The sequence below is a fragment of the Saccopteryx bilineata genome, chromosome 5 (genome assembly GCF_036850765.1).
Source record: "Saccopteryx bilineata isolate mSacBil1 chromosome 5, mSacBil1_pri_phased_curated, whole genome shotgun sequence".
NCBI classification, from domain to species: Eukaryota; Metazoa; Chordata; class Mammalia; order Chiroptera; family Emballonuridae; genus Saccopteryx; species Saccopteryx bilineata.
The window spans coordinates 264205626-264230237 of NC_089494.1; the positions used below are offsets into that span (position 1 = coordinate 264205626).

At 53.6% G+C, this 24612-nt stretch overlaps 1 protein-coding gene across 3 annotated transcripts in view; it reads right to left on the reverse strand.

Moving 5' to 3' along the window:
• The window catches only part of RGS12 (regulator of G protein signaling 12), a 147077-nt gene that overhangs the window by 90084 nt on the left and 32381 nt on the right, over positions 1-24612 (reverse strand). For all 3 annotated transcript variants that reach the window (XM_066279761.1, XM_066279763.1, XM_066279764.1), the window contains exons 2-3: positions 21166-23138; positions 5360-5476 (exon numbers count right to left, since the gene is read on the reverse strand). In XM_066279761.1, the coding sequence (XP_066135858.1) occupies positions 5360-5476; positions 21166-23043 (1995 nt within the window). In that variant the 5' untranslated portion in view covers positions 23044-23138. The remainder of the gene's footprint in view (positions 1-5359; positions 5477-21165; positions 23139-24612) is intronic.

A 24612-nucleotide genomic window follows, 5' to 3' on the forward strand; every position in this document is an offset into this window, starting at 1 on the left:
CGTCCCTGGCAGCAGAGTTCCAGCTATCGACCACGGGTTCAGACGTGTGTCTTCATCATCACTCAGTTTCCCACGGAGCGTCCCTGCAAGCAGAGTTCTAGCTATCCACCACGGGTCAGACGTGTGTGTCTTCACCATCACTCAGTTTCCCACGGTGGTTCTTGATGGAGCCCCGGGTCCCTCGACGAGGTTCACTCCCTCCAGGCAGGCTTGCGGCCCCTGCTGCTGGCCTCCACTTCCGGTGGCAGAGGGCAGCTGTGGGGAGACCGGCCATATCTGTTGAGGCTTGCTTGATGGACCCGCACATGCCAGCTCTCGCAGATGCTGAAAGGAGGGGCGGGAAAATGTGTGCCCTGGCTGAGGGCCAGGCTGAGTCAAAGAATGCTGTTCACATCCTTGTCCCTGACTGATGCTTGATGTGGCTCCTGAGCAGGGAAGGCTCACAATCCCCTGCTGTGAGTGCGGGCCAGTCTCCTCCTCCTCCTCCTGCTGCTGTCAGTTTCTGCTCAAGATACGTTGAGACCACGGTGCTGAACGCATACAATATTCAGAATGACAACACCTCGCTCCCTTTTATCACTACGAAGGCTCCCTTTTCATCTTCAGATGTGCTTTCTGCCGTAAAGCCCAGAGAGACAGGACTATGCCATTACCATCTTCTCATGAACAGTGTGTGGTACATCCCTCTCCTTTTATTTGCATTCTGTGTCTTTAAGTTATAGCTGTATCTCCAACAAACAGAATAATAATAGATTTCAAATGAAGTCCGACAATCTTCTTATTGGAATAGTCAATTCACACTTAACATGAATGTAATTTTCTGATACATCTGATCTGAAGCCATGCTGTCTTTCTTCTGTCTCTCCTCTTCTTTTTCACCTTCTTTCAAATTGGGTATTATTTATAATTCCATTTTTTCCTTCTATTAACTTGAAATTTATTCATTATTTTATGTCTGAGGTCACCCTGGAGGTTACAAGCATCCTAACCTTATACACCTTTCCCCTCTCTCGCCAATGTGCCCTGAAACAGCCAGCTCACCACGCTGTACCCCCGCTGGTGTACTTGTGTGAGTCGACCTGGGTCTTCCTCCTCGTCTCGGTGTTTAAATGGCCTTCCATCTGAGTCTGCCCACGGGAGCCCAGGAAGTGGACTTGCGCAGAGGAGCAGCATCGGTCACGGTCAGTGGGAGGCCCAGGCAGGCTGCAGTGCGCAGAGAACAGTACTAGGAGGCCCTGGGTGATTAGGTACCAATTAAGGGCATGACGACAAACTCTGTGCCTCTGGGGAGGGGGCTACACAGGTGTGAAGACCAGGAACATGGGCCCGAGACTCAGGGAAGTCAGATACTGTGTTCAGCAGGCTGACTCCTCTTAGAAAGAGCCTTACAATGATGAGAACCAAAGGAAGTTATTTCTCGTCCTACATTTAGAAATCTTCAGGCAAAAACGTAGCAGAGATTCAATCCCATGCCTCTAATGTACTGTTAAGACAAAAGAGGCTGAGTATGTGGTGGAGGTCACGTGCTGGGCAGCCAGGCGTGGCCCGAGCATGCTGCTGACCATCCCCGTGTCCGTCTGGTCTAAGTGAAGACAATGACATCTCCTCACGGGGCAGTCTGAAGACCAGAGATAAAAGCCACGGCTACCCAGCTGCCCGTGACCCCTCACTGGACAGTGGCACACACCGTGGTTGGTCGTGGAAAGTCCCAGCACGCCCTCCTGAGGACAAGCAGCCAGTGGAGAGCTCTGCCAGGGCCAAGTGTCACAGGAGAAGTGGAATCAGGCCACACGCCGTTGCCACGCAGCGGGCAGTCAATCGCCAGCTTCTCCACTGCTGGGGAGTCTCAGAACCCTCCTCCCAGGGCAGCAGAGGCCCAGCACTTGGCACAATACCAAACCGAGAAAGCAAGCTTGGCCGAGACCACCTTCTGGCAGGGACCAGGACAGAATCGAAGGTCCCCAGCAGGCAGGCCAGGCCGTGTTGGGACAGTGAAGACCCTGGTCTCCTCCAGAGTGCAGGGGGCCCCCAGAGCCTGCTCTGACCACAGCTGCCAAGCACAGCACGCTGGCCAGGGGAGCCCTGGAGCACCCCGAGACCCGCAGCCCAGCGGCAGCTCTGCTCCAGCCCCCGAGTGCCCGTGCCCCCCTGCACTCCCCCAGCACACACTGACGGGGCTGCCAAGCACAGCGCGCTGGCCAGGGGAGCCCTGGAGCACCCCGAGACCCACAGCCCAGCAGCAGCTCTGCTCCAGCCCTCGAGTGCCCGTGCCCCCCCGCAGCCCCCCAGCACACACTGACGGGGCTGCCAAGCACAGCGCGCTGGCCAGGGGAGCCCTGGAGTACCCCGAGACCTGCAGCCCAGCGGCAGCTCTGCTCCAGCCCCCGAATGCCCGTGCCCCCCCCGCACCCCCCAGCACACACTGACGGGGCTGCCAAGCACAGCGCACTGGCCAGGGGAGCCCTGGAGCACCCCGAGACCCGCAGCCCAGCGGCAGCTCTGCTCCAGCCCCCGAGTGCCCGTGCCCCCCCGCAGCCCCCCCCAGCACACACTGACGGGGCTGCCAAGGCCTCGCCCAGCTCCAACCGCAGTGACTCCAGTTTCACATCAGAACACAAACTAACTTACAGTTTCCAGAAAACAAAACAACCAAAGTCAATATCCAGTTTATTATTAGTCTGAACAAAATATCTTAAGTTAATTTTTAGAATATAAGTCAACTCAAACAGGTATTTGTACCCCCATGTTCACAGCAACATCTTTGTGGTAACCAAAGGGGGAAGCAGCCCATGTCCACTGGTGGACGGGGAAACAGTGTGGGACATCCACACGAGTGACACATTCTGTTGTGGAAAAGGACACTGACACTTGCTACAACAGGGAGGACCTAGGACAACATGCGAAGTGAGTGAAGCCAGTCACGAAATGATGCGTATTGTGTGATTCCCCTGACATGAGGTCCCTAGAGGAGTCCAAGTCATGAAGAGAAAGCAGACGGATGGGGCGGATGGGGGCAGAGGCTGGGGGAGGGGACAGAAGGAAGTGTGTTATGGGGACAGAGTCTCAGTTTGGGAAGATGAAAAAGTTGTGAAGGTGATGGGGGTGGCCGCTGCACAACTACATGAATGCACTTGATCCACTGACACTGGACACAACAACGGGCAATTGTATGTTATGATAGTTTACCACCGTTAAATAAATAAATATATATATATATATATATATATATATATATATATATATATATATATATATATAACTAAAGATGTCCTAAACAAGGGTAGAAATAAGCCACAAAGAAGATATTTTCAAAATGTGTTTCAAAGAATTGTATCCAGAATATATAAAGAATTACTAAAAAAAAGTCTATTAAAAACCCAGTAGAAAAAGGACATAAACAAGCTACTAATTCAAAAGAGAGAAAGCAACCAAAAACCCATGATGCATTCGTAATCACTGAAATACAAATTAAAACAAGATGCCATTTCATTGAAACAAGGAAAAATTCAGGTCTGAGAGTACCAAGTATTGGTCAGGAGGGGGCACAGGAACCAACCACATCCTGCTGGTGACCAGAGCGTGAGGGAAGAACTACCGTGAGCGGGTGTCTGGCCAGGCCCTCGCCCTGCGACCTGACTGCCGGGAGCGCTCTGTCTCCCGCGTGGGCTCCAGGACACCTGGTGGGACGTCCACTGACGCGGCCCTCAGAGTAGGCCGTTTCCCACTTTGCACCAAGTGCCCGCCACCATTAGAGTGGGTACAAAAGTGCAGCACGTGCACAGTGGAAGGCCACATGACAGGTGAAGTGACTGACGCTACACGGGCAAGCCTTGAAACCGTCACACTACACTGTAAACATAGTGGAATCGACATACAGGACACTGCAGTGTGTGAACATTTAAAACATATCAAGTGAACCAGTAAAAGATCACTGGTGGCCGAGGGTTCAGGGGCAAGAGGGGAGGGACGAACAGACAGAGCAGTGAAGCCACTCTGCACAAGACCCTGACAACTGCAGACACCGTCCGTCTGTCCCAGCTCCAGAGTGCACGGAGACACCGTCCGTCTGTCCCAGCTCCAGAGTGCACACTCCAGCAGTGAGCCTGAAGTACCGCATATTTTGCTCCATAAGACGCACTTTTTCCCCAAAAAGTGGAGGGGAAATGCCTGTGTGTCTTATGGTATTTTATTAAATATTTTAACACGCCATTTGGTTCAGAGTTGGGTTTTTTTTCTTATTTTCCTCCTTAAAACCTTAGCTGTGTCTTATGGTCAGGTGCGTTTTATGGAGCGAAAAACAGGGTAAACTACAGACGTCAGTCAGCTAATAATAAGGTACCACGTTGGCTCCTCCATTGTAACAACGCCCCACACGGATGCAGGATGCTGGCACGGCGCAAGCTGGGAGCACACGGGAACTCGGTGCTTTCTGCTGAACCGTTCTGAAAATCTAAAACTGCTCTAAAAGTAAAGTCAATTAAATGTTTAAGATCAAAGAAAAGAACCACACAAAATAGTATTATCTGTTTCTGTGCATGAGTATGGTATCTTTAAAAGGGGAATAATGATTGGCCTTCCCTTCTTCAAAGCCTTGTGAGGTTAAACAAGTTCATGTGTATACAGTATTCTGACAGTAACTGATACACAGAATACAGCACTAAAAACACTACAACAGTGGCCTTGGCTAAGTAGCTCATTTGATTAGAGCATCGTTCCAATATGCCTAGGTTGCAGGTTCAATCCCAGGTCATGGCACATACAAAAATCAACCAACAAATGTGTAAATGAGTGGAACAACAAACTGATGCTTCTCTCTCTCTCTCTCCCTTCCTCTCTCTCTCAAATCAATAAATAAAATTTTTTTAAAAAACCCCACCTTGACAGTCCTGCAGGAGCAGAAAAGCACCCAGATGTGCACTAGAACAGGGGTCCCAACCCCCGGGCCGCGGACCAGTACCGGTCCGTGGGCCATTTGGTACTGGTCCACAGAGAAAGAATAAATAACTTACATTATTTCCATTTTATTTATATTTAAGTCTGAACGATGTTTTATTTTTTTAAAAATGACCAGATTCCCTCTGTTACATCCGTCTAAGTCTCACTCTTGACGCTTGTCTTGGTCACGTGATACATTTATCCGTCCCACCCTAAAGGCCGGTCCGTGAAAATATTTTCTGACATTAAACCGGTCCGTGGCCCATAAAAGGTTGGGGACCACTGCTCTAGAAGACAGTGTTTACCTCGGGAGGGAGAGGAAGGCAGGGTCTGGGTAGAAGTCGAAGGAGCTTCAGATGTGTGTCTGTGAGACTGGTTTTCATGTCCAAACACCGAAGAAGGCACGAGCGACGACAGTGCTTACCTCAAGGTCATCAAGGGAGCGAGTGACACTGAATCTCTTGGATCTTCCAAACGATCTCCGAGCAGAGGTGCGTTGAGAAGTCTGAGCAAGTCCAAATCCCCGCCCAAATTTTGAGCCCTAAACACAAAGAAAAGGTAAACTGAGTTGCCTCCTTGGGAGGAATGTTTAGCTTCGTCTGATGCATGAGCTTGCAGAGAACAGAGGGCCGAGGTGCAGAGAAAACCACGGTCAATGTCATGGAACGTAGGCATTACCTCAGTAACACAGTGCAGAGCTGGAACAAAAAGAGTCGTCCAAGGTCTGCAAGGATTCGCTCTGCCCCTGACCACCATGTGCCCAGAGACGACCCAGCCTCACCCTCCACAATCACCAGGGGACCTGTCGCCACGAGATCACACAGCACGATGAACGCCTGTGCAAGCACAGTGTGATAGGGCAACGCTGTTACCACAAAGGCTGTTACATGCCTGTGTAAGCATTCAGGGAGACTAAAGACGCCCTAACATTCAGCTGGCATCTGAAGCCTAAACTGGCTCAGGTGCAGGAAATAACCAGCCAGGGAAACATCTTGTTCTCTCTCTGGGAAATGACTAGAATTAATTCACTGTTATTATGCCAGACACTTCTCCAAACGTGATCTTGGTCCCAGCAAATAGTCATCACATCTTTAAAATAACAAGCACCACAGCTGAAACCCTCTGATGTCCTGGGGCGTGAAGTCCTGAATGGCCGAGGACAGGCAGAGGGAGCACCTGAGAAAAGCCACGGGCCCTGGGTAGAGACAACCCCCCTGGGACAGAGCCACACACCAGGAGGCTTGGAAGCCACCCTCCTGAAAGTAATGCCACCCACACAAGTGCCAACAAGAGCCACTGGGAGGTGAAGCCTCACAGCAGCCGCATGGAGGCCTCTCAGTTGCACCCCTGCTGGTGCCAGCTGGAATTCCCACTATGAAATCAAGTTGTGCGGGAAGGTCTGCTTGTCCCCAGACAGGGAGGGGTAGGTCACCTAGGGTGACCTGTGTGTGCTCTCTGAGGTGAGGAAGCACCGGTTTACAGCTCCTGCCTATCACTGGGAGGCTGGCTGCTGGTCTGACAGTCACCAGACCCCGCCCTTCCAGTAAATGGCCTCTGAGACACTCCTGGGGTGAACCTTGTGTTTCCAACTCAGACACAGATGTGTCCTGCCCAGATGTTTCTCCTCCTGGTGACAGTGCCCTCGGGCTTCTCTGTGACAACTGGTGACCGTTCTGGGCATCTGCCAGGACTGCAGGCACCCACACTGACTTCAGCCCGTGTCTGAGCTGAAACCCCTCTGCTGCTCTACCCCCTCTGGGGCACACCCAGCTGCTCACCGTGCTGCTTCCCTCTTGCAAGTCACAGAATTAGACATATTCTCCAGAAATATTTGTCTAAAAAATTTCTGGGTCCTGGTCGGCTGGCTCAGCAGTCGAGTGTCAGCCCAGCATGTGGATGTCCTGGGTTCAATTCCCAGTCAGGGCACACATCACTTCTCCACCCCTCGCCCCTCCTCCTTCTCTCTCTCTCTCTCTCCTCTCTCTCTCTTCTCCTCCCGCAGCCATGGCTCGATTGGTTCAAGTGCACTGCCCCAGGCACTATGTCTCAGGTGCGAAAAACAGCTCAGTTTCCAGCATGGCTCGGATGGGCAGAGCATTGGTCCCCAACAGGGGTTGCCAGGTGAATACTGGTCAGGGCACATGTGAGAGTCTGTCTATCTCCCCTCCTCTCACTTGGAAAAGAAGGAGAAAAAAAAGAAACTTCTTTTCCAAAGAGTACGCCCCAGAGCTGACTCTATCTAGAAGATGTGTCTGACCCAGCCGTCTCTTTCCAGGCACACTGCTGCTTCCTCCTGGCCCGGAGGCCCCGCCCGAGCCCTTCAGGGGCGTCCCTGCAGCACCCTGCAGGCTCTGGTCCCCGCCACCTGCCTGTCCCTCCCTGCGGCCCTCAGCCAGTGGCATCCCCGCCAGCTCTCCTTTAACCCCGGCTCCTAAACACACAGAATGAAACTGCACACACCAGCCTCGGAGGCCAGTCCACTAGGATCCTGTGTCACCGAGGGCAGCGGGACCTCTGTCCCTCCTGAGCCCACTGCCCAGAGCAGTGCTCAGCTGCATCTGCTCAGAAAACATACGAGAGCCAACAACGTGGGGCCCTCTGTGCCCACCATACGGCCCCGGCCCCTGAGGGACATCCAGTCCTTGTGGCCATTCAGGAGCACAGGTGACTCTATGGAAAATGTTCCGCATCCGTTACTAAATCAAAGAAGGCCCCTCTGTGCCCACCATATGGCCATGGCCCCTGAGGGGCATGCCAGTCCTTGTGGCCATTCAGGAGCACAGGTGACTCTATGGAAAATGTTCCGCATCCGTTACTAAATCAAAGAAGGCCCCTCTGTGCCCACCATACGGCCCCGGCCCCTGAGGGACATCCAGTCCTTGTGGCCATTCAGGAGCACAGGTGACTCTATGGAAAATGTTCCGCATCCGTTACTAAATCAAAGAAGGCCCCTCTGTGCCCACCATACGGCCCCGGCCCCTGAGGGACATCCAGTCCTTGTGGCCATTCAGGAGCACAGGTAACTATATGGAAAATGTTCCGCATCCGTTACTAAACCAAAGAAGGCTCTGGATATGAAAATGAGCCCTTTGTACAGATTCTACATTTGTGGGTCAGCATCTACACCGTTGTTCTGGTGGGAGGTGGTGGGCACGTGCTCTGTGATGAGAACGAGGTGGAGTTTTTACGGCCCGCATCTGCAGAGCCCCCCGTGCAGTGACTGCTCCTGTGGCAGCCCAGGCACCGGGCCCTCCCAGGCACTGAGGGGAGCGCCTCCCGTGCCCAGCTGTGCTGACATGTTGACACTTGGAACAGAAGGAAAAACCCAACAAGCAAGAGGACAGAAAGAACTTCCTGCAAAGAGCCGGTCAGCTCCGTGGCGCTCCCTCACGGGGAGTCGCAGTGTTGACTGGTTCGTCTCCCACCTCGGATAAGACACACGTCTGATCTGTTAGGAAACACCAATGAGTGCCCCACGCAGGACTGCGCAGTGACGACCACTGTACAGTGGCCGAAAAAGCAGCTCCTTTCTTCCAAGCCAACTTCACTGTTCAAATTACAAACAAATCACAACAGCTCAGGAAGCGAGTGGAGACCAGGCCTCACTGTCGAGGCAGCGTGCACACCCGGTGGCCGCTGCTCCCCGACGTCAGGGGGCTGGGGGGACTCCATCTCACTGCCCCAGGCACACACGAGGCCCGGCTCTAGGCACCGAGCACAGAACCTCACTGCCAGCATCGACCCCAGCAGCCACACCTGGGCCAATGTGGCCAGTGTGCTTCCACAACCAAAGGACCCTCCGCTCCTCCTGGTCCCTGCTTAGCACTTACAGAACTGACCCACCTGGTACTGTAGCCTCAAAATGCAGGGGCTGGAGGGGTCCTGAGGGATGCCTCCATGGTCACAAAGGAGGCCCAGAGAGGTGTCAGGATCCCTCCGGGGTGAAACAGCCAGTATACAGGGTAAGCACAGAACCCGGGTGAGCACAGAACCCAGGTCAGCAGGCCCCACCCACCGCCCAGGGGGTCCAGCTGCCTCAGCCACTCTCAGCGCCAACACTGAGCCGCCCCACAGAGCCACTACTTCAGGGAGAGGACTCCTCCAGCACCGCCAGGCACCTCCTCGACCCACAGATGAGAGCTGGCTGCAGCGGGACTTGCTTCGGGCCACACGCAGGAGGGGAGGCGGCAGGCAGATCCAGGTCCCATTCTGTACACTGTGACGTCCCAGTTACAACCAGAACTAGAAGGTCCCAACCTACAGAGCTTCAACACTGGACCCTGAGCCACAGCGGGCAAGGGCTGGGCCTGTCCGGCTGGCCACCACGCCTCACCTCCCACGGCTCCTGGCACATAGTGGGTGTTTAGGAAGCACTTACTGAACAAATAAGCTCTAATCAAGAGGCCCATTTAGTTGAAAATAGAGACCAGATCACTGGAGTATTTTTTGAAACAGGGAACGTGGAGATTCTGAGGTAAGGTTTCCCGCTGACCTATTTCCCCCGGGGTAGTGGGGTCTGGTCGGAAAGCAGACTGCACCAGTTGTTTCAACAGAGAGGATTTCGTGTAAGTAAACGCTGACCAGGAGCCCGAGAACCGGGAGGGCCGAGAGATCCAGGTCGTCAGGAGGCAGCCGCAGAAGCGAGCACCCAGCGTCCGGGACAACAGAAAGAGGAGGAGTTCTCTCGCCTCAGCAGCAGGACAAGGGGCCGGGGTGCTGGGACCCAGACCTCGGTGTCTGAGAGGCGACAGGCTGTCCTGGGAGAGGTGAAGGGACTGTGGCAGGAGGCAACGCCTGGCTGGGGAGAGCACAGCCGTGCGAGACCAGACAAGAAGCAGGACCCCCCAGGCAGACCCCGCTGGGGACCCAGCAGGCAGAGGGGAAGGAAACACTCACCCCTGGGTCCCACAGCTGTCACACAAGGCAGGCTCCGGGGTAAGGGACAGCTGAATAAAAGGCACAGCTTGTTAAATCCTATTACAACAAAACTCTACACACCAGGAAGAATGTGAAGTCCAAAACCAAAACAATTTTAGAATCAACAAAATTCCACTGAAACATAAAGCTGGAACCGTACAGAGGTGCCCACAGGAGATGAAGAAAGGGCTCCTCGTCCTGGGGAGTCGCCATCTCGGAAGGAGAAACACAGACAGAGACTGGGTCTCCTGTTCAAGAAAGAAAAGGATGAATACAGAGGAAAGGACATTTAAATCGAGACAAAATTAGGGGGAGCATTTATTTATTCAACAAATATCTAAGAGCTTATTATGTACCAGGCAACCAGCTAAGGCAAAACCTCTAAAGACCAGGAAGAAAGCGCAGAACGCCCGCACCGATGGGGGGTGATGGGGTGAGGGCACACACCCAAAACAGCCCTGAAGACGGAGTAAAGACCAGGAGGAAAGCGCAGAACGCCCGCACCGATGGGGGTGATGCAGTGAGGGCACACACCCAAAACAGCCCTGAAGATGGAGTAAAGACCAGGAGGAAAGCGCAGAACGCCCGCACCGATGGGGGTGATGGAGTGAGGGCACACACCCAAAACAGCCCTGAAGACGGAGTAAAGACCAGGAGGAAAGCGCAGGACGCCCGCACCGATGGGGGTGATGGGGTGAGGGCACACACCCAAAGCAGCCCTGAAGACGGAGTAAAGACCAGGAGGAAAGCGCAGAACGCCCACACCGATGGGGGTGATGGGGTGAGGGCACACACCCAAAACAGCCCTGAAGACGGAGTAAAGACCAGGAGGAAAGCGCAGAACGCCCGCACCGATGGGGGGTGATGCAGTGAGGGCACACACCCAAAACAGCCCTGAAGACGGAGTAAAGACCAGGAGGAAAGCGCAGAACGCCCGCACCGATGGGGGGTGATGCAGTGAGGGCACACACCCAAAACAGCCCTGAAGACAGAGTAAAGACCAGGAGGAAAGCGCAGAACGCCCGCACCGATGGGGGTGATGGGGTGAGGGCACACACCCAAAACAGCCCTGAAGACGGAATAAAGACCAGGAGGAAAGCGCAGAACGCCCGCACCGATGGGGGTGATGGGGTGAGGGCACATACCCAAAGCAGCCCTGAAGACGGAGTAAAGACCAGGAGGAAAGCGCAGAATGCCCGCACCGATGGGGGTGATGGGGTGAGGGCACACACCCAAAACAGCCCTGAAGACGGACCAAGGCTCTGCAGAGGCAGAGACAGCCCAGAAAACACACTCACACTAAGTACCCAGGAATATCGTGAAACCAAGACGGCAGACCAGTAATCCCAGTAACTATACATGGACTAAGTTCACCAAGTAACAGTCTTACAACATGGAGACATGGAAAGCTTAAATAGACAAATAGAAAATGCTGATTCAGAAGAGCTTATATAATTGTAACAGACAAAACAGACTTCATCTGAATAGAACTCTTACAATAAAAGACTCAATGCACTAAAAGAAGGGGAGGAAGAAGAGGAAGAGAAAATGCCACCACGGATTTTTAACTTTCTGAGGCGAGAAAAACCTTGACACCAGAACCAGAGAAAAGACAATGAGAGAAGGGAAAACTAGTGCAAGGCCCACTCATAAACACAGATTGGAGAGTGCTAGACATACTGACAAACCAAACCCATTAGCGAATAAAAAGATAATCATAAGCTAGGTTTACCTCATGAATGCAAGTGTGATTTAACATCCACAAAGCTATCAGTACTAATTTGCCACATCGCATTTGAAACGAAGAAGCCCAGTGGATCTCAATGAAGGCAAAATAACCAAAAAAGAAAAGTCACAATTCAGCACACATTCATGATGACAAGTATTAACAAAGAGAAGTAACCTCAGCAGAGCAGCTGAGTATAAAATCAACAAATCAATTGTGCTTTTACATATCATAAAAGTAAACATTTACAATTTTTAAGTAGATACCACTGAAAATGGTAACAAAATGTATAAGGGACCTAGGAATAAATCTAACTAAATAATCTAAGACTAGCCTGACCAGTGGTGGTGCAGGGGATAGAGCATCGACCTGAGACACTGGGTCCCAGGCTCCAAACTGTGAGGTGCCTGACTTGAGCTCAGGCTCACCAGCTTGAGCATGGGATCATCAAAATGAGCCCCATGGTCACTGACTTGAGTCCAAAGGTCACTGGCTTAAAGCCCAAGGTCATCTGCCTGAGTCCAAGGACGCTAGCTTGAGAAAGGGGTCAATGGCTCAGCTGAAGCCCCCCAGTCAAGGCACATATGAGAGAGCAATCAATGAACAACTAAAGTGCTGCAACTATAAGTTGATGCCTCTCATCTCTTCATCTCTCTCCCTTCCTGCCTGTTTCGCTCTCCTCTCTCTCTCTCTCTCTCTCTCTCTTACACACACACACACACACACACAAAGAATCTAAGACTAAATATAAGTAAAGATGTTCAAAAAGGTAGTTATAGCCTGACCAGGTGGTGGCACAGTGGATAGAGTGTCAGACTGGGATGTGGAGGACCCAGGTTTGAGACCCCGAGGTCGCCAGCTTGAGCGCGGGCTCATCTGGTTTGAGCAAAGATCACCAGCTTGAGCCCAAGGTCACTGGCTTGAGCAAGGGGTTACTCGATCTGCTGTAGCCCCCCCCCAATCAAGGCACATATGAGAAAGCAATCAATGAACAACAAAAAGCTGCAACGAAGAATTGATGTTTCTCATCTCTCTCCCTTCCTGTCTGTCTGTCCGTCCCTATCTGTCCCTCTCTCTGACTCTGTCTCTGTCACAAAAAAAGGTAGTTATAAAATTTTACTGAAAGAAAATAAAAGCTAAATAAAGACATTAACTCTTCCAAAGTGGCCTACAGATTAAAATATAACAAATAATCCCAGACGAGCCCCCCCCCCAAAAAATATATATATAACTAATAAAAATGTCAATAGCATTTTTAGAAAATTTATAAACAACATAAAATTTATGTAAAAGGCTCAAGCACAGTCAAGATACAGTGAGTTTTGCCCTCTCAGATATAAAGACATTTATAAAGGTACTTTTTTTTTTTTTTTTTTTTTTACAGAGACAGAGAGAGAGAATGTCAGAGAGAGGGATAGACAGGGATAGACAGGGACAGACAGACAGGAACGGAGAGAGACAAGAAGCATCAATCATTAGTTTTTCATTGCGCGTTGCAACACCTTAGTTGTTCATTGATTGCTTTCTCATATGTGCCTTGACTGCAGGCCTTCAGCAGACCAAGTAACCCCTGCTTGAGCCAGCAACCTTGGGCTCAAGCTGGTGAGCTTTTTTTTTTTCTTTTGCTCAAACCAGATGAGCCCGTGCTCAAGCTGGTGACCTCGGGGTCTCGAACCTGGGTCTTCCGCATCCCAGTCCGACGCTCTATCCACTGCGCCACCGCCTGGTGAGGCTAAAGGTACAATTAAAAAAATTTTTTTTAAGATTTTATTTATTGATTTGAGAGAGGGGGAGGGTAGCGAGGTAGCGAGATCACAGTTGCTTCACTTTACTTGTTCATTGACTGCTTCTCCTATGTGCCTTGACCAAGTAAGCCTGGGGCCTTGAACTGGCAACCTCAGCATTCCAGGTCAACACCTTATCCACCATGTCACCACAGGTCAGACTAAAGCTGCAATTTTAAAATAGTCGAGTACTGGCCCTGGCCGGTTGGCTCAATGGTAGAGCATCGGCCTAGCATGCGGGAGTCCTAGGTTCAATTCCCGGCCAGGGCACTCAGGAGAAGCGCCCATCTGCTTCTCCACCCCTCCCTCTCTCCTTCCTCTCTGTCTCTCTCTTCCCCTCCCACAGCCAAGGCTCCATTGGAGCAAAGTTGGCCTGGGCGCTGGGGATGGCTCTATGGCCTCTGCCTCAGGCGCTAGAGTGGCTCTGGTTGCAACAGAGAGATGCCCCAGATGGGCAGAGCATCGCCCCCTGGTGGGCATGCCAGGTGGATCCCGGTCAGGCACATGCGGGAGTCTGTCTGACTGCCTCCCTGTTTCCAGCTTTAGAAAAATACAAAAAAAAAACAAAAAAACAGCCGAGGACTGCTGGGGGTCCTGACGATGGAGAAGAGCACTGAGACCAGTCCCACAGATAGACGCGCACATGGTATGCGGCAGAGGGCACTCCTGGGGTTCCTGAGAGGGAATTTAGTGCTCTAACACCTGGTCATCCACACAGGAAAAACTTAACTTGCCACCTACCTTATTCCATCATAAAAATCAACTCTAAAAAATTTTAGGAAAAAAAGAAGAGGCTCTTTCTGATATCAGGGTAGCAATGAATGTGTCACAGCAAAAGTGCAAACCATAGGAGAAAAGATTGACAAATTCATTGCTAAATGAATTTTAAAATTAAGAACTTCTACTCACCCGGCACCATAAAGCAAGTGAGAAAACAAGCCATGAACTGGGGGAGGGGAGGGAAATGTGTGTGTGCGTGTGTGTATGGAGAGAGAGATAAATATACATTTATATGCATACGCATAATCAGCAAAAGATTATCAGCCAGTGTCTATAATTCCTACAAGTCAAAGAGAAAAAGACAACCCAATAGAAAAATGGATATCAACTAAAGGAAACCCAAACCTTCATGATCAAGGAAATGCAAACTAAAGCCACAAGGAGAGGCCACTTGACAACTGCGAGATTGCCCAACACTGAAGACGTCCGAGCATGGAAAGTCCGGGTGAGGCCACGGAGCCGTCTGAGCTCTTACACTGCCCGGTGTGGAACTGTTGGCATTCCGAGCAAATTCCACTGAGACCTGGGACCTAGACTAAAAAGCATTGATGGTTAACTGATGATGGGACAGACAGTGAAAACTCCAGGGGAGACTTCCTCCCCAGGGCATGTTTCCCTCAGGGTGAGAGCCAGAGGACACCTCCCAGGAGCAGCTGGTCTTATTGATACATTCCTCTTGGGACACTAGCTTACACTGCAGAGGGGAAGAGGATTCTTCCCTTGGCCTCCAAAGAGAATTTGGTTACAGACTCCTCTCCCCACTCAGGAGAGGAAGAGGATGGCATGAGTCCTGCTCTGGGGGCACCCTGCATACAGCACAACGCTGGTACATTCCTGGTAACATCTGATGTGGGTCTCACTGTGTTGCCCCAGGGTAAGAACTAGGCATGGGCCACCAGCTCGGTTCCTAAGTAAGTAATTAAATCTGGTCTCCCTGCAGAAACCTGGTGTCTACTGTCAATGTGAATGAAGAGACACAAAAACCGTGACACGCAGCCACTGCCTGCTCTGGGAATACCGCTCGAGACTAGCCAGTCTGCTCCTTTATAACACGCGCGGAGACGCAGGAGGTCCGCCACAGCACCCGTCTCTCCGCAGCGGCTGGAGTGTGTGTGCTGTCACGCAGCGGTAATGGGTGAACTGTAGCTGCAGGCGATCTCACGGATAAACTGGTGAAGTGACGATGGATGACGGAACATCAAGGGCCGAGACTGTGCTATAAAGCCAAAGGCGCAGTGCTCACTAGGCGTACACTGACCAGGGACTCAATCAAATCAACAACTGTGGTGAATAAGGTGGCCGCTGAGCTCTGAATTTTCTCACTTTTCAAAACTGGACACAAAACGCAAAAGAGAACAGCACTTGGTGGCAGTTCCGTGCCTCTGTCCCTTTGGTGTTGCTGGCCAGGTCCAGCTTCTCCGCTGTTCCCCTGGCCCCTCAGGCAGCCGTGGGGGCAGCTTCCCAGGTGCAGAGACCCCAGACAGCAAGCACTCAGCACACTCTGTCAAGGGAACTGGGAGCCCAGAGCCCCAGCCCCGGGGCAGCGCAGACCTGTGGAACTACTCTAACGGGAGTTCACCCCCACAGGCCCAGGCTCCCCGCACAAGCTGCCACCCTTCTTCCCTGCCCTGTAATCTGGGAGAGTGAGGCCCCGTTGCCCGTGGCATTGTTTGCCCAGGGTCATGATCAGAGCGTTGTTCTCCCAGGGACGCTCTCCTCCCAGGGAGGTTGGCGGTATTCTCCAGATACTTTTACAATCTATTTTAAAACTTCCTGTCATTGTACCAGAAAAATGACAAGATCCGTGTGTTGAATCGGCCCTCCCGGCTGGGGAGCTGCTAAGCCCGTGGCTCGCTGTGCTGCCGGAACTCAGCCGAGGCCCCCACGCCCGGCCGAAGCCTGTCCCACCGTGCTCCCCCAGCACTACCTCCTTCTGCCTCGTTCATCCCTCCCAGTTTCTCCAATCCGACCACTGCTGTGCTTGCTGTCTCCCGGTGGGTCCTGACAGATACCGTCCCATTTTATGAAAAGTAAGGCACTTATGCCACTGTCACCAGAGACTTAGAGGAACAGGACTCGACTACAAGACACCACAGGCCCCCAACATCATCCTTCCCTTTCCTAGGGCCTCTTCCTCTTCTCATCTCCAGCACTGCCTTCTTCCTTTCTGGCCTGTCTTCTGCTCATCCTGACACACCTCCAGCCAGCTCCGGCCAGGCCAGGCCAGGAAGGGCCCCAGGAGACCCACCGCAGAGCCTCTGGAAGCTTCTGTGTGCAAACAGAGGTGGCTGTGGGTTTACACTGAGCTAATGATGCAGGGAGCCCATTTAGTAAAGTAAAAAGCAACTGAGACATTTTACGAGATGACAGCAGGGACCCAATAAAACACAACGCGTTACTACTTATTTTAGATAAACAGTGTGTCCCATCACATTACAGAAGGAACTGTAGGAGGAGGTGATAGGACCCTTAAGTCTGCCTTAGTCTCAGCACTGACCTGCCACTTGACTGTGACAAATTGTTTAATATGCATAAGCCCTGTCAATAAATGCAAACAAAGGGACCCAGCCTGAGGAGCTCACAGAACCCCTGCCCAGGTCCACAGAGGACAGGGCACCGTGCCCTAGGGAGTGCTGCACTGCTACCTGCCAACACGAGGGCGTGTCACTCCATCACAGGTGAGCGCTCCCGTCTTCGGTGAGCGTGCTGCACACCAGTGCCGTCCTCCTCACTCCATCTTCTGCTCCAGGTGAAAGAACACGAAAAAGGAGCCCAGGACCCCCACAGATACAGTCAACTGATCGTGGACAGAGCAGCAGACAGCACAGCGCATGAAGGATGGCCACTTCCACAAACGGTGCTGGAGCAACGCGACATCCACACGCAGAAGAGTGCACCTGGACACAGACCTCACACCCGTCACCAAAACCAACTCAGAGTGATCACAGGCCTAAACGTAACATAGAAACATAAAACTCCTGGAAGATAACAGGAGAAAACCCAGATGACCTTGGGTGTGGTGATGCTTTCTCAGATACAACACCAAAGACACAAACCATGAAAGGAAGAATTGATCATCTGGCCCTCATAAAAATTAAAAACTTAGCTGACTGGTGGTGGTGCAGTGGATAAAGTGTCAACTGGGACACTGAGGTCCCAGGTTCAAAACCCCGAGGTCAGCAGCTTAAGCACAGGCTCACCAGCTTGAGTGTGGGATAATCATGAGCCCAAGGTCGCTGGCTGGAGCAGGGGGTCACTGGCTCGGCCTGAGCCCCCAGTCAAGGCACATATAACAACTGAAGTGACATAACTACACGTTGATGTTTCTCCTCTCTCTCTCGCTTAAAAAAAGACAAATACTTCTGCTCTGTGAAACATAACATCAAGAAAATGGGAAGATGAGCCACAGACTGGGAGGAAATAGTCGCAAAAGATACATCTGATAAAGGACTATTACCTAAACTGTATAAAAACAAAACTGAAAATTCAACAATAAGAAAACAACCCGGCTGAAAAATGGACCAAAGACCTGACACCTCACTAAGAAGACACACCGGCCCTGGCAGGGCGGCTCAGTGGGCAGAGTGCTGTCCCAGCACACCAAGGTCGCGGGTGCCATCCCCGGGCGGGGCACGTAGGAGAAGCAATCAATGAGGGCACAATAAGTGGAATGGTGAGTCGATGCTTCTCTCTCTCTCTCTCCCTTCCCTCCTCAAAACAATGGAAAAATTAAAATAAAATGAAAAACAAAAAACACACAGATGACAAGTAAACACTGAAAAGATGCTCAACCTGGCCAGATAGCTCAGCTGGTTAAAGCACTGTTCTAAAAAGATGCTCAAATTCACAGTCATCAGGGAAATGCAAATTAAAACGAAGATGAGACACCATGCACTCCTGTCAGAAGGGCCAAACCCCAGGACACTGACCACAGCCTGACAGGACAGGAGCAGCAGGAATGCTCCCTCGGGGCTGGGGGGTGAGGTGGTGCAGAGACTTCGGAAGGGCTCTGGTGGCTTCTTACAAAACTAAACACGCACTTGCCACACACTCACGAAATTGTGCTCCTTGTGTTCACCCAGAGGAGCTGAAACTCACGTCTACAAGAAACCTGCACAGGGCTTTACAGCAGCTGTACGCATAGTTGCCAAAACTTGGAAGTAATGAAGGTGTCCTTCAGCAGGTGATGGATAAGTCCGCTCTGGTCCATCCAATGGAATATTCTTCAGCTCTAAAAAGAAATGACCCACCAGACATGAAAAACCACGGAGGAACATAAACGCACATTACTAAGTGACAGAAGCCCATCTGAAACAGCCGCACACTGTGTGGTTCCAACTCGGTGCCACTCTGGAGAAGGCAGAAGTCTGGGGACAGGTAGGAGCCCAGTGCCTGTCAGGGTCGGGGAGGGAGGCAGAGCAGGCCAGCACCGAGGGTGCTCAGGGCAGTGAGAACAGTCTGCATGACACGTGACGTGAACACCAAGCACAGAGGACGCACAACACCGAGCGTGAACCTCGCAGACTCTGGACTCTGGACGATGACGCCGTGTCCGTGGAGGGTCACCAGTCAGAGCAGAGCACCACCTGGTGGCGGTGTTCCCAGTGGGGAGGCGCTGCATGTTTGAGGGCAGACAGCATATATGAAATCTCTGTACGTCTCTCTCAACTTCACTGGAAACCTAAAACTGCTCTGAAGAAACAGCCTTAAAAAAGCATTAAACCCCGACTCGGAGCCTGAGGCGTCCCGACCCTCCTGGGCAAGGGCTGCGCCTGCGGAAGGACCACAGCCCCGTCTCCCGGGCCTCAGGCTCAGCACTGCAGCGTGAGCAACCTCAGGGCAGTGCTCCCAGAGACAGACGGGACCCCGCGAACCCCATGCGAGTCGTAAAGGGCACTGCAGCCTCAGCGGGCAGATGAGACCGTCACTTACAGCACAGCAGCTGAGAAAGCCATTTACAGGAAACGGATTCCAAGAGATGGTGGATTGCTTAATTTCATAGAACATTTTTGCCACTTCCAGGGCCCTCCCTTCCCCGCCCAGCCCCACCCAGCTCCAGGGCGGAGGCCCCTGGAGAAGGCTATGGGGAGGTGGGCCCCCAGCACAGGTGTACAGCCTGCGGCTCAGACCCTGGACGGGATGGGGTGGGGGGCGCGCAGGCAGAGCTGCTGGCACCCCCACTCAGGCCCCGACAGATACGCCGCGGGGTCACCACTGCGCTCGTGGAAGAGAAACCCACGAGGTCAGACTACGGGAGGCTGTCCTTCGCGCCCTCTGCACATTTTCTTAGTGTGTTTTATGATGAGAAACAGGACTCAGGAAGGGCACGGACCTTGAACAAAACCTCCGCCGTGCCCACAGGGCCCACCCTGCAGGCTGCCCCCATGCCCTGTTGTCCTGGAGCTGCCAGCAGCCCATGGAGGGTTTGTGTGAGGTTTCAGCAACCGAGGACAAAACGTGAGCAGACACAGACACGGTCCTTTACAATCATCCAAGTCCTCTGAGAAAATTTCTTTTGGAACCACTGAGCTCAGTGCCGACCTCCCCACACACTGAGCCAGCGCACAGCTGCCCAGCCAGCACAGCCGCACCGCAGGCCGACTTCCCCCTCACAGGGTGCCCTCCACCCGCACACCCCGCGGCTGCCCTCCCTCCGCGGGCACGGGTCCTAGTTTAGGGTGAGCCCTCCCTCAGGCCGCAAGCTGAGCGCCTGTGTGGGAAGGCGGAGAGCCCACAAGGACACTGGTGGACCCAACAGCTCGCGGGCTGTGCTGGACCCGCGTGGCCCCAGCTGCCTGACACTCAGCACTGGCCACTCTGGAGCTCACGGGCTGTGCTGGACCCGCGTGGCTGTCGGACACTCAGCACTGGCCACTCTGGAGCTCATGGGCTGTGCTGGACCCGCGTGGCCCCAGCTGCCTGACACTCAGCACTGGCCACTCTGGAGCTCGAGGGCTGTGCTGGACCCGTGTGGCCCCAGCTGTCGGACACTCAGCACTGGCCACTCTGGAGCTCGCGGGCTGTGCTGGACCTGTGTGGCCCCAGCTGTCGGACACTCAGCACTGGCCACTCTGGAGCTCACGGGCTGTGCTGGACCCGCGTGGCCCCAGCTGCCTGACACTCAGCACTGGCCACTCTGGAGCTCCCTGGTGTCTGCAGCAAGTGTTCTGGAAGAAGGAAACAATGCGAGGACCCCGTGGTTACACAGGGCCACCCAGAGAATCCAGGGCACCCTCCCGTCTCAGGACCCTTCGCCTGATTGCAGCTGCAAGGTCCCTCTGGCCATGTGAGGTGACATTCATGGTTCTGGAGATTGGGCATATTTGGTGGTGGGGGGACATTAGTCAGCTCATGACACCCCTTAAACAGGTCCAATGAGAAGACACTAAAACACATTTCTTGGACATCTTTAATATATATATTTTTAATGATTAGTATTAAATATTAAATGTTAACTCATAATATTTACATGATTAATTTAGCACCACTGAGATATTAAATAATATAGTAATTTAGAAATAAATTGAAACATTGTTTTTTAAATTTTTTTTAAGGGAGCTGTGTCCTGACACGAACAGTCTCTGCACTTCCAGAATGTTCTCACATCAAAAGGGCATTCTGTCTTGGCCACTGGGGTGAAGACGCAAGCCAGAGACGTAATAGGCTTCAAAGGGAACCCAGAGACAGGACCGTCAGGGCACCGGCAGTAGGAAAAGGGCCAGAAGGAGTGAGAGACCCTTACACGGGCTGTGAGAAGTTACCGTCCCTTCCACCACCACCTGGCCCACCAGACGTCCTGCCCAGGACTCCGAGAGCCCGCAAAGCCAGGGCCTGCTGGGGATGAGAACCCCCGAGGGCTCCAGGCAAGACAGGGCCCCCGCAAACAATCACAGCGGGCACCCTGTGACACAGACAGGTACCGCGGGCTGGGGACCGGGCAGTGGTGTGCTGTCATCCCACCAGTCATTAACTAAGCCATCAATCAAATCAAGTCCACTCCTGACCCGCGCCCAGCAGCCTTACCTTTTTGTCTTCCTTCGTCTTTCTCACATTTCGATGAGGACCAAAAATGTTTTGCATCCCAAAAGCCTTCCTGGACCAGTCCCTCTTCTGGACGTTCAGGGGGGGCTGCACCAAGCTGCCCTCTACCCTGTAGCGGTCGGCGGGGATCTTGCTCATGGGTGGGGGCAGGGTGCCGCAGTTGACACTGGACCAACCATCAGTGGAGTCCGTGTAAGACTCCTGGTCACTGGCGTGTCCGCACTGCCACTCCTGCAGGACATGGACCGGAAGCCACCGCTGGCTGAACCCACCGCCAGGGCCTACAGGGCCCCTCTTGGAAGGAGGAATCGAACTCCGCAAGGAGGCAGGGGGCACCTCCACATGAGAAGTGAGCCCCAGAGGCTTACTGAAGTCCCAGCACCTGTCAGTCTGCAGAGCAGCCTCGAAGGGGGGCCCTGCCTCTGGGTCGTGGCAGAAGGCCCCGTTCCAGGGGCTGCCCCACGGCTGGGAGCCCCGCCCGCCCGCACCCTCCCAGGCGCTGCTGCTGGGCCCGTGCCTGCTCGAGCTGGCGCCCAGATCGACCACAAGCACCCGGCTGTTTCTTTCTTCCTGGTTGAAATTGCCAATGCCACTGTCACTGTTGCTGCTGGTGCTGGTGTTCTGGTGGGCGTCGGCATCCCCGTCCACAAAGGCCCGGGCCCGCACGCCCTCGATCAGCTCGCCCATGTCCCTGTACAGCACGGAGATGAACTGCAGGACCGGGAGGGAGGATGCAGGGAACTCCAGGCAGCCATTGGTGTCGGGGTCGGCCGTGCACTCAAATCCAAACCGCCGGGCGATGCCTTGGTGGACCTTGTGGTTGAACAGGTCTGGGTCCACCATGAACACGTGGCAGGAAGTCCGCAGGACGCCCTCCTCCTCCTGCACCAGGCCGCCGTCGCCACTCTGCATCGTCACGAGCCCAAAAAACCTTCGGTCGTCCGGGCACACGGCGCTGAAGGCCAGCTTCTCGGCGGGGTACTCGGCCAGGACGGCGGCCTTGTCGGTGCACAGCTGCACGCCGTCGTGCATGATCTTCATGCTCACCAGGGAGTGGATCTTCTGCTCGGCCCGCAAGCGTCGCAGGCAGCCGCGGATGGCCTGGAAGCTGTCGGACTCCAGGTTGCAGCTTGTGGAAGGAAGCTCAATAGACCCTAAGTAGCCGACGACCATGGCAACATTTAGAATGCTCGCATCTAATCCAAAATCTTCATGGTTCTCCAGTCCAATACTGAAAACCGAGTCATCGTTAATAACTTTTGAGATCTCCTCCTTGGAAAGCAGGCCGGGGTGCGGACCGTTCACACTCCCGTGTCCGGGGTCAAACCGCGCAGCTGCAGACTCGGAAAGGGATCTCTGTTTCAATTTCAAGGGCTCTGAACTGCTCACACGAACTCGCGGGTTTTCAAAGATCATACTGAAAATGCCACCAGACTGCATTTCCTCAACGACCCTCTCCGCTCTGTTTATACCTAGTGCTTTGGAGTCGAGCCTGGGCTTCCGCCAGCCTTTCCCGTCAGAGAGCCCCACTTCCTCGTCGCTGGAGCACGACTCCAGGTGGCCAAGGCCCTCGCCCACCACCATGTGCAGGACCCCAGAGCACTTCCCGATCAGTTTCACCACATCCTCATGGGATGCTTTCTTCACATTGATCTCATTGACAGCAAGGATCTGGTCTCCAGCACGGAGACCCACAAAATCGGCGGGGCTCCCTCTCATAACACAGCTGAGCACACAGGGTGCCTGGCCGGAAAGGGTGAACCCATACCCTGCTCTTCCTCGGGCGACCTCCACACTCCTCAGGCGCGGGGGTGCCGTCCCCGGTGGCGGGCGCTCCGCGGAGTCCCCCAGTCTGTGCATCTCAGTGTGCCTCCAAGACGACCAGCATAGTCCTTCCCCCAGGCTCCGGGCTCAGAGAATGCCGGATGGGGCCATGCTGTTCTTGAAATAATGCCCTAAGAGAGAAAAACAAATAGCTCATTATTAAAGAGCCCAGATCCCAATTGCTTACTGGTATTATCTAAACATAAAGCTAATTTGTAACAAAACCCATCACAGAAGGAGCCTCCAGTTACCATGTAAATGTCAAAGTGGAGGAAAGGCAATGAATCTTGAAGTCAAGCTAAGAATTTCCTTCCACCGTTTCCCAGGATGGAGCCTGTCAACCCGAGGCCCTCCTGCGAGGCTGCCTTCAGGACGCCAGGGGATCTGCTTTCTGGCACTGCCCGCCTCCCACACCGAACAGCGCGAGGGACCCGGACGGCACACTCGCGACGTGGCCCGGGGTCCAGCAGCCCACCGCCAATGGGAGCCGGCCGCAGCACAGCGCTGGGCTCCCCGAAGACCCATGTGTCCGAGGGGCATCTGAACTGAAGGGCAGAGTCCTACTGAAGAGCAGTGCTGGCTACGGACTCCGGGTGGGGATGGCCCCGGTCCGACCCGTACTTGATCACAAACCCTCTCCAGAAGAGTTTTCCCCAGAGAAGACATGACCCAACACATCTCATGGTCCACCACACCCCCTGCAATCAATTTATTTGAACAAGGTACCGTGCGAGGAAAACATTCTGAAATACCTCAGTCCAAACAACAGAGAAAACTGCCAAAAAGAGCACAGGAGTTCAACACTAACAATTATTCCAGGGGGACTGCTTCGTAATTACAAGGTTGTTGTCACCAAAACAAACCCCACCGGGGGTCCAACGTGAACTAGAGATGACTCAGTAGGAGGACAAGGGACTGTGCACACAGCCTACCCACGGCTGTGAGTTCCTGCAGTGACGGGACCCAGGGCAGAGTCGGTGACGGGGCTCAGTGTGCTCACGGCTGTGAGTTCCTGCAGTGACGGGACCCAGAGCAGAGTCCGTGACGGGGGCTCAGTGTGCTCACGGCTGTGAGTTCCTGCAGTGACGGGACCCAGGGCAGAGTCCGTGACGGGGGCTCAGTGTGCTCACGGCTGTGAGTTCCTGCAGTGACGGGACCCAGGGCAGAGTCCGTGACGGGGGCTCAGTGTGCTCACGGCTGTGAGTTCCTGCAGTGACGGGACCCAGAGCAGAGTCCGTGACGGGGGCTCAGTGTGCTCACGGCTGTGAGTTCCTGCAGTGACGGGACCCAGGGCAGAGTCGGTGACGGGGGCTCAGTGTGCTCACGGCTGTGAGTTCCTGCAGTGACGGGACCCAGGGCAGAGTCGGTGACGGGGGCTCAGTATGCTCACGGCTGAGAGTTCCTGCAGTGACGGGACCCAGGGCAGAGTCCGTGACGGGGGCTCAGTGTGCTCACGGCTGTGAGTTCCTGCAGTGACGGGACACAGAGCAGAGTCGGTGACGGGGGCTCAGTGTGCTCACGGCTGTGAGTTCCTGCAGTGACGGGACCCAGGGCAGAGTCGGTGACGGGGGCTCAGTGTGCTCACGGCTGTGAGTTCCTGCAGTG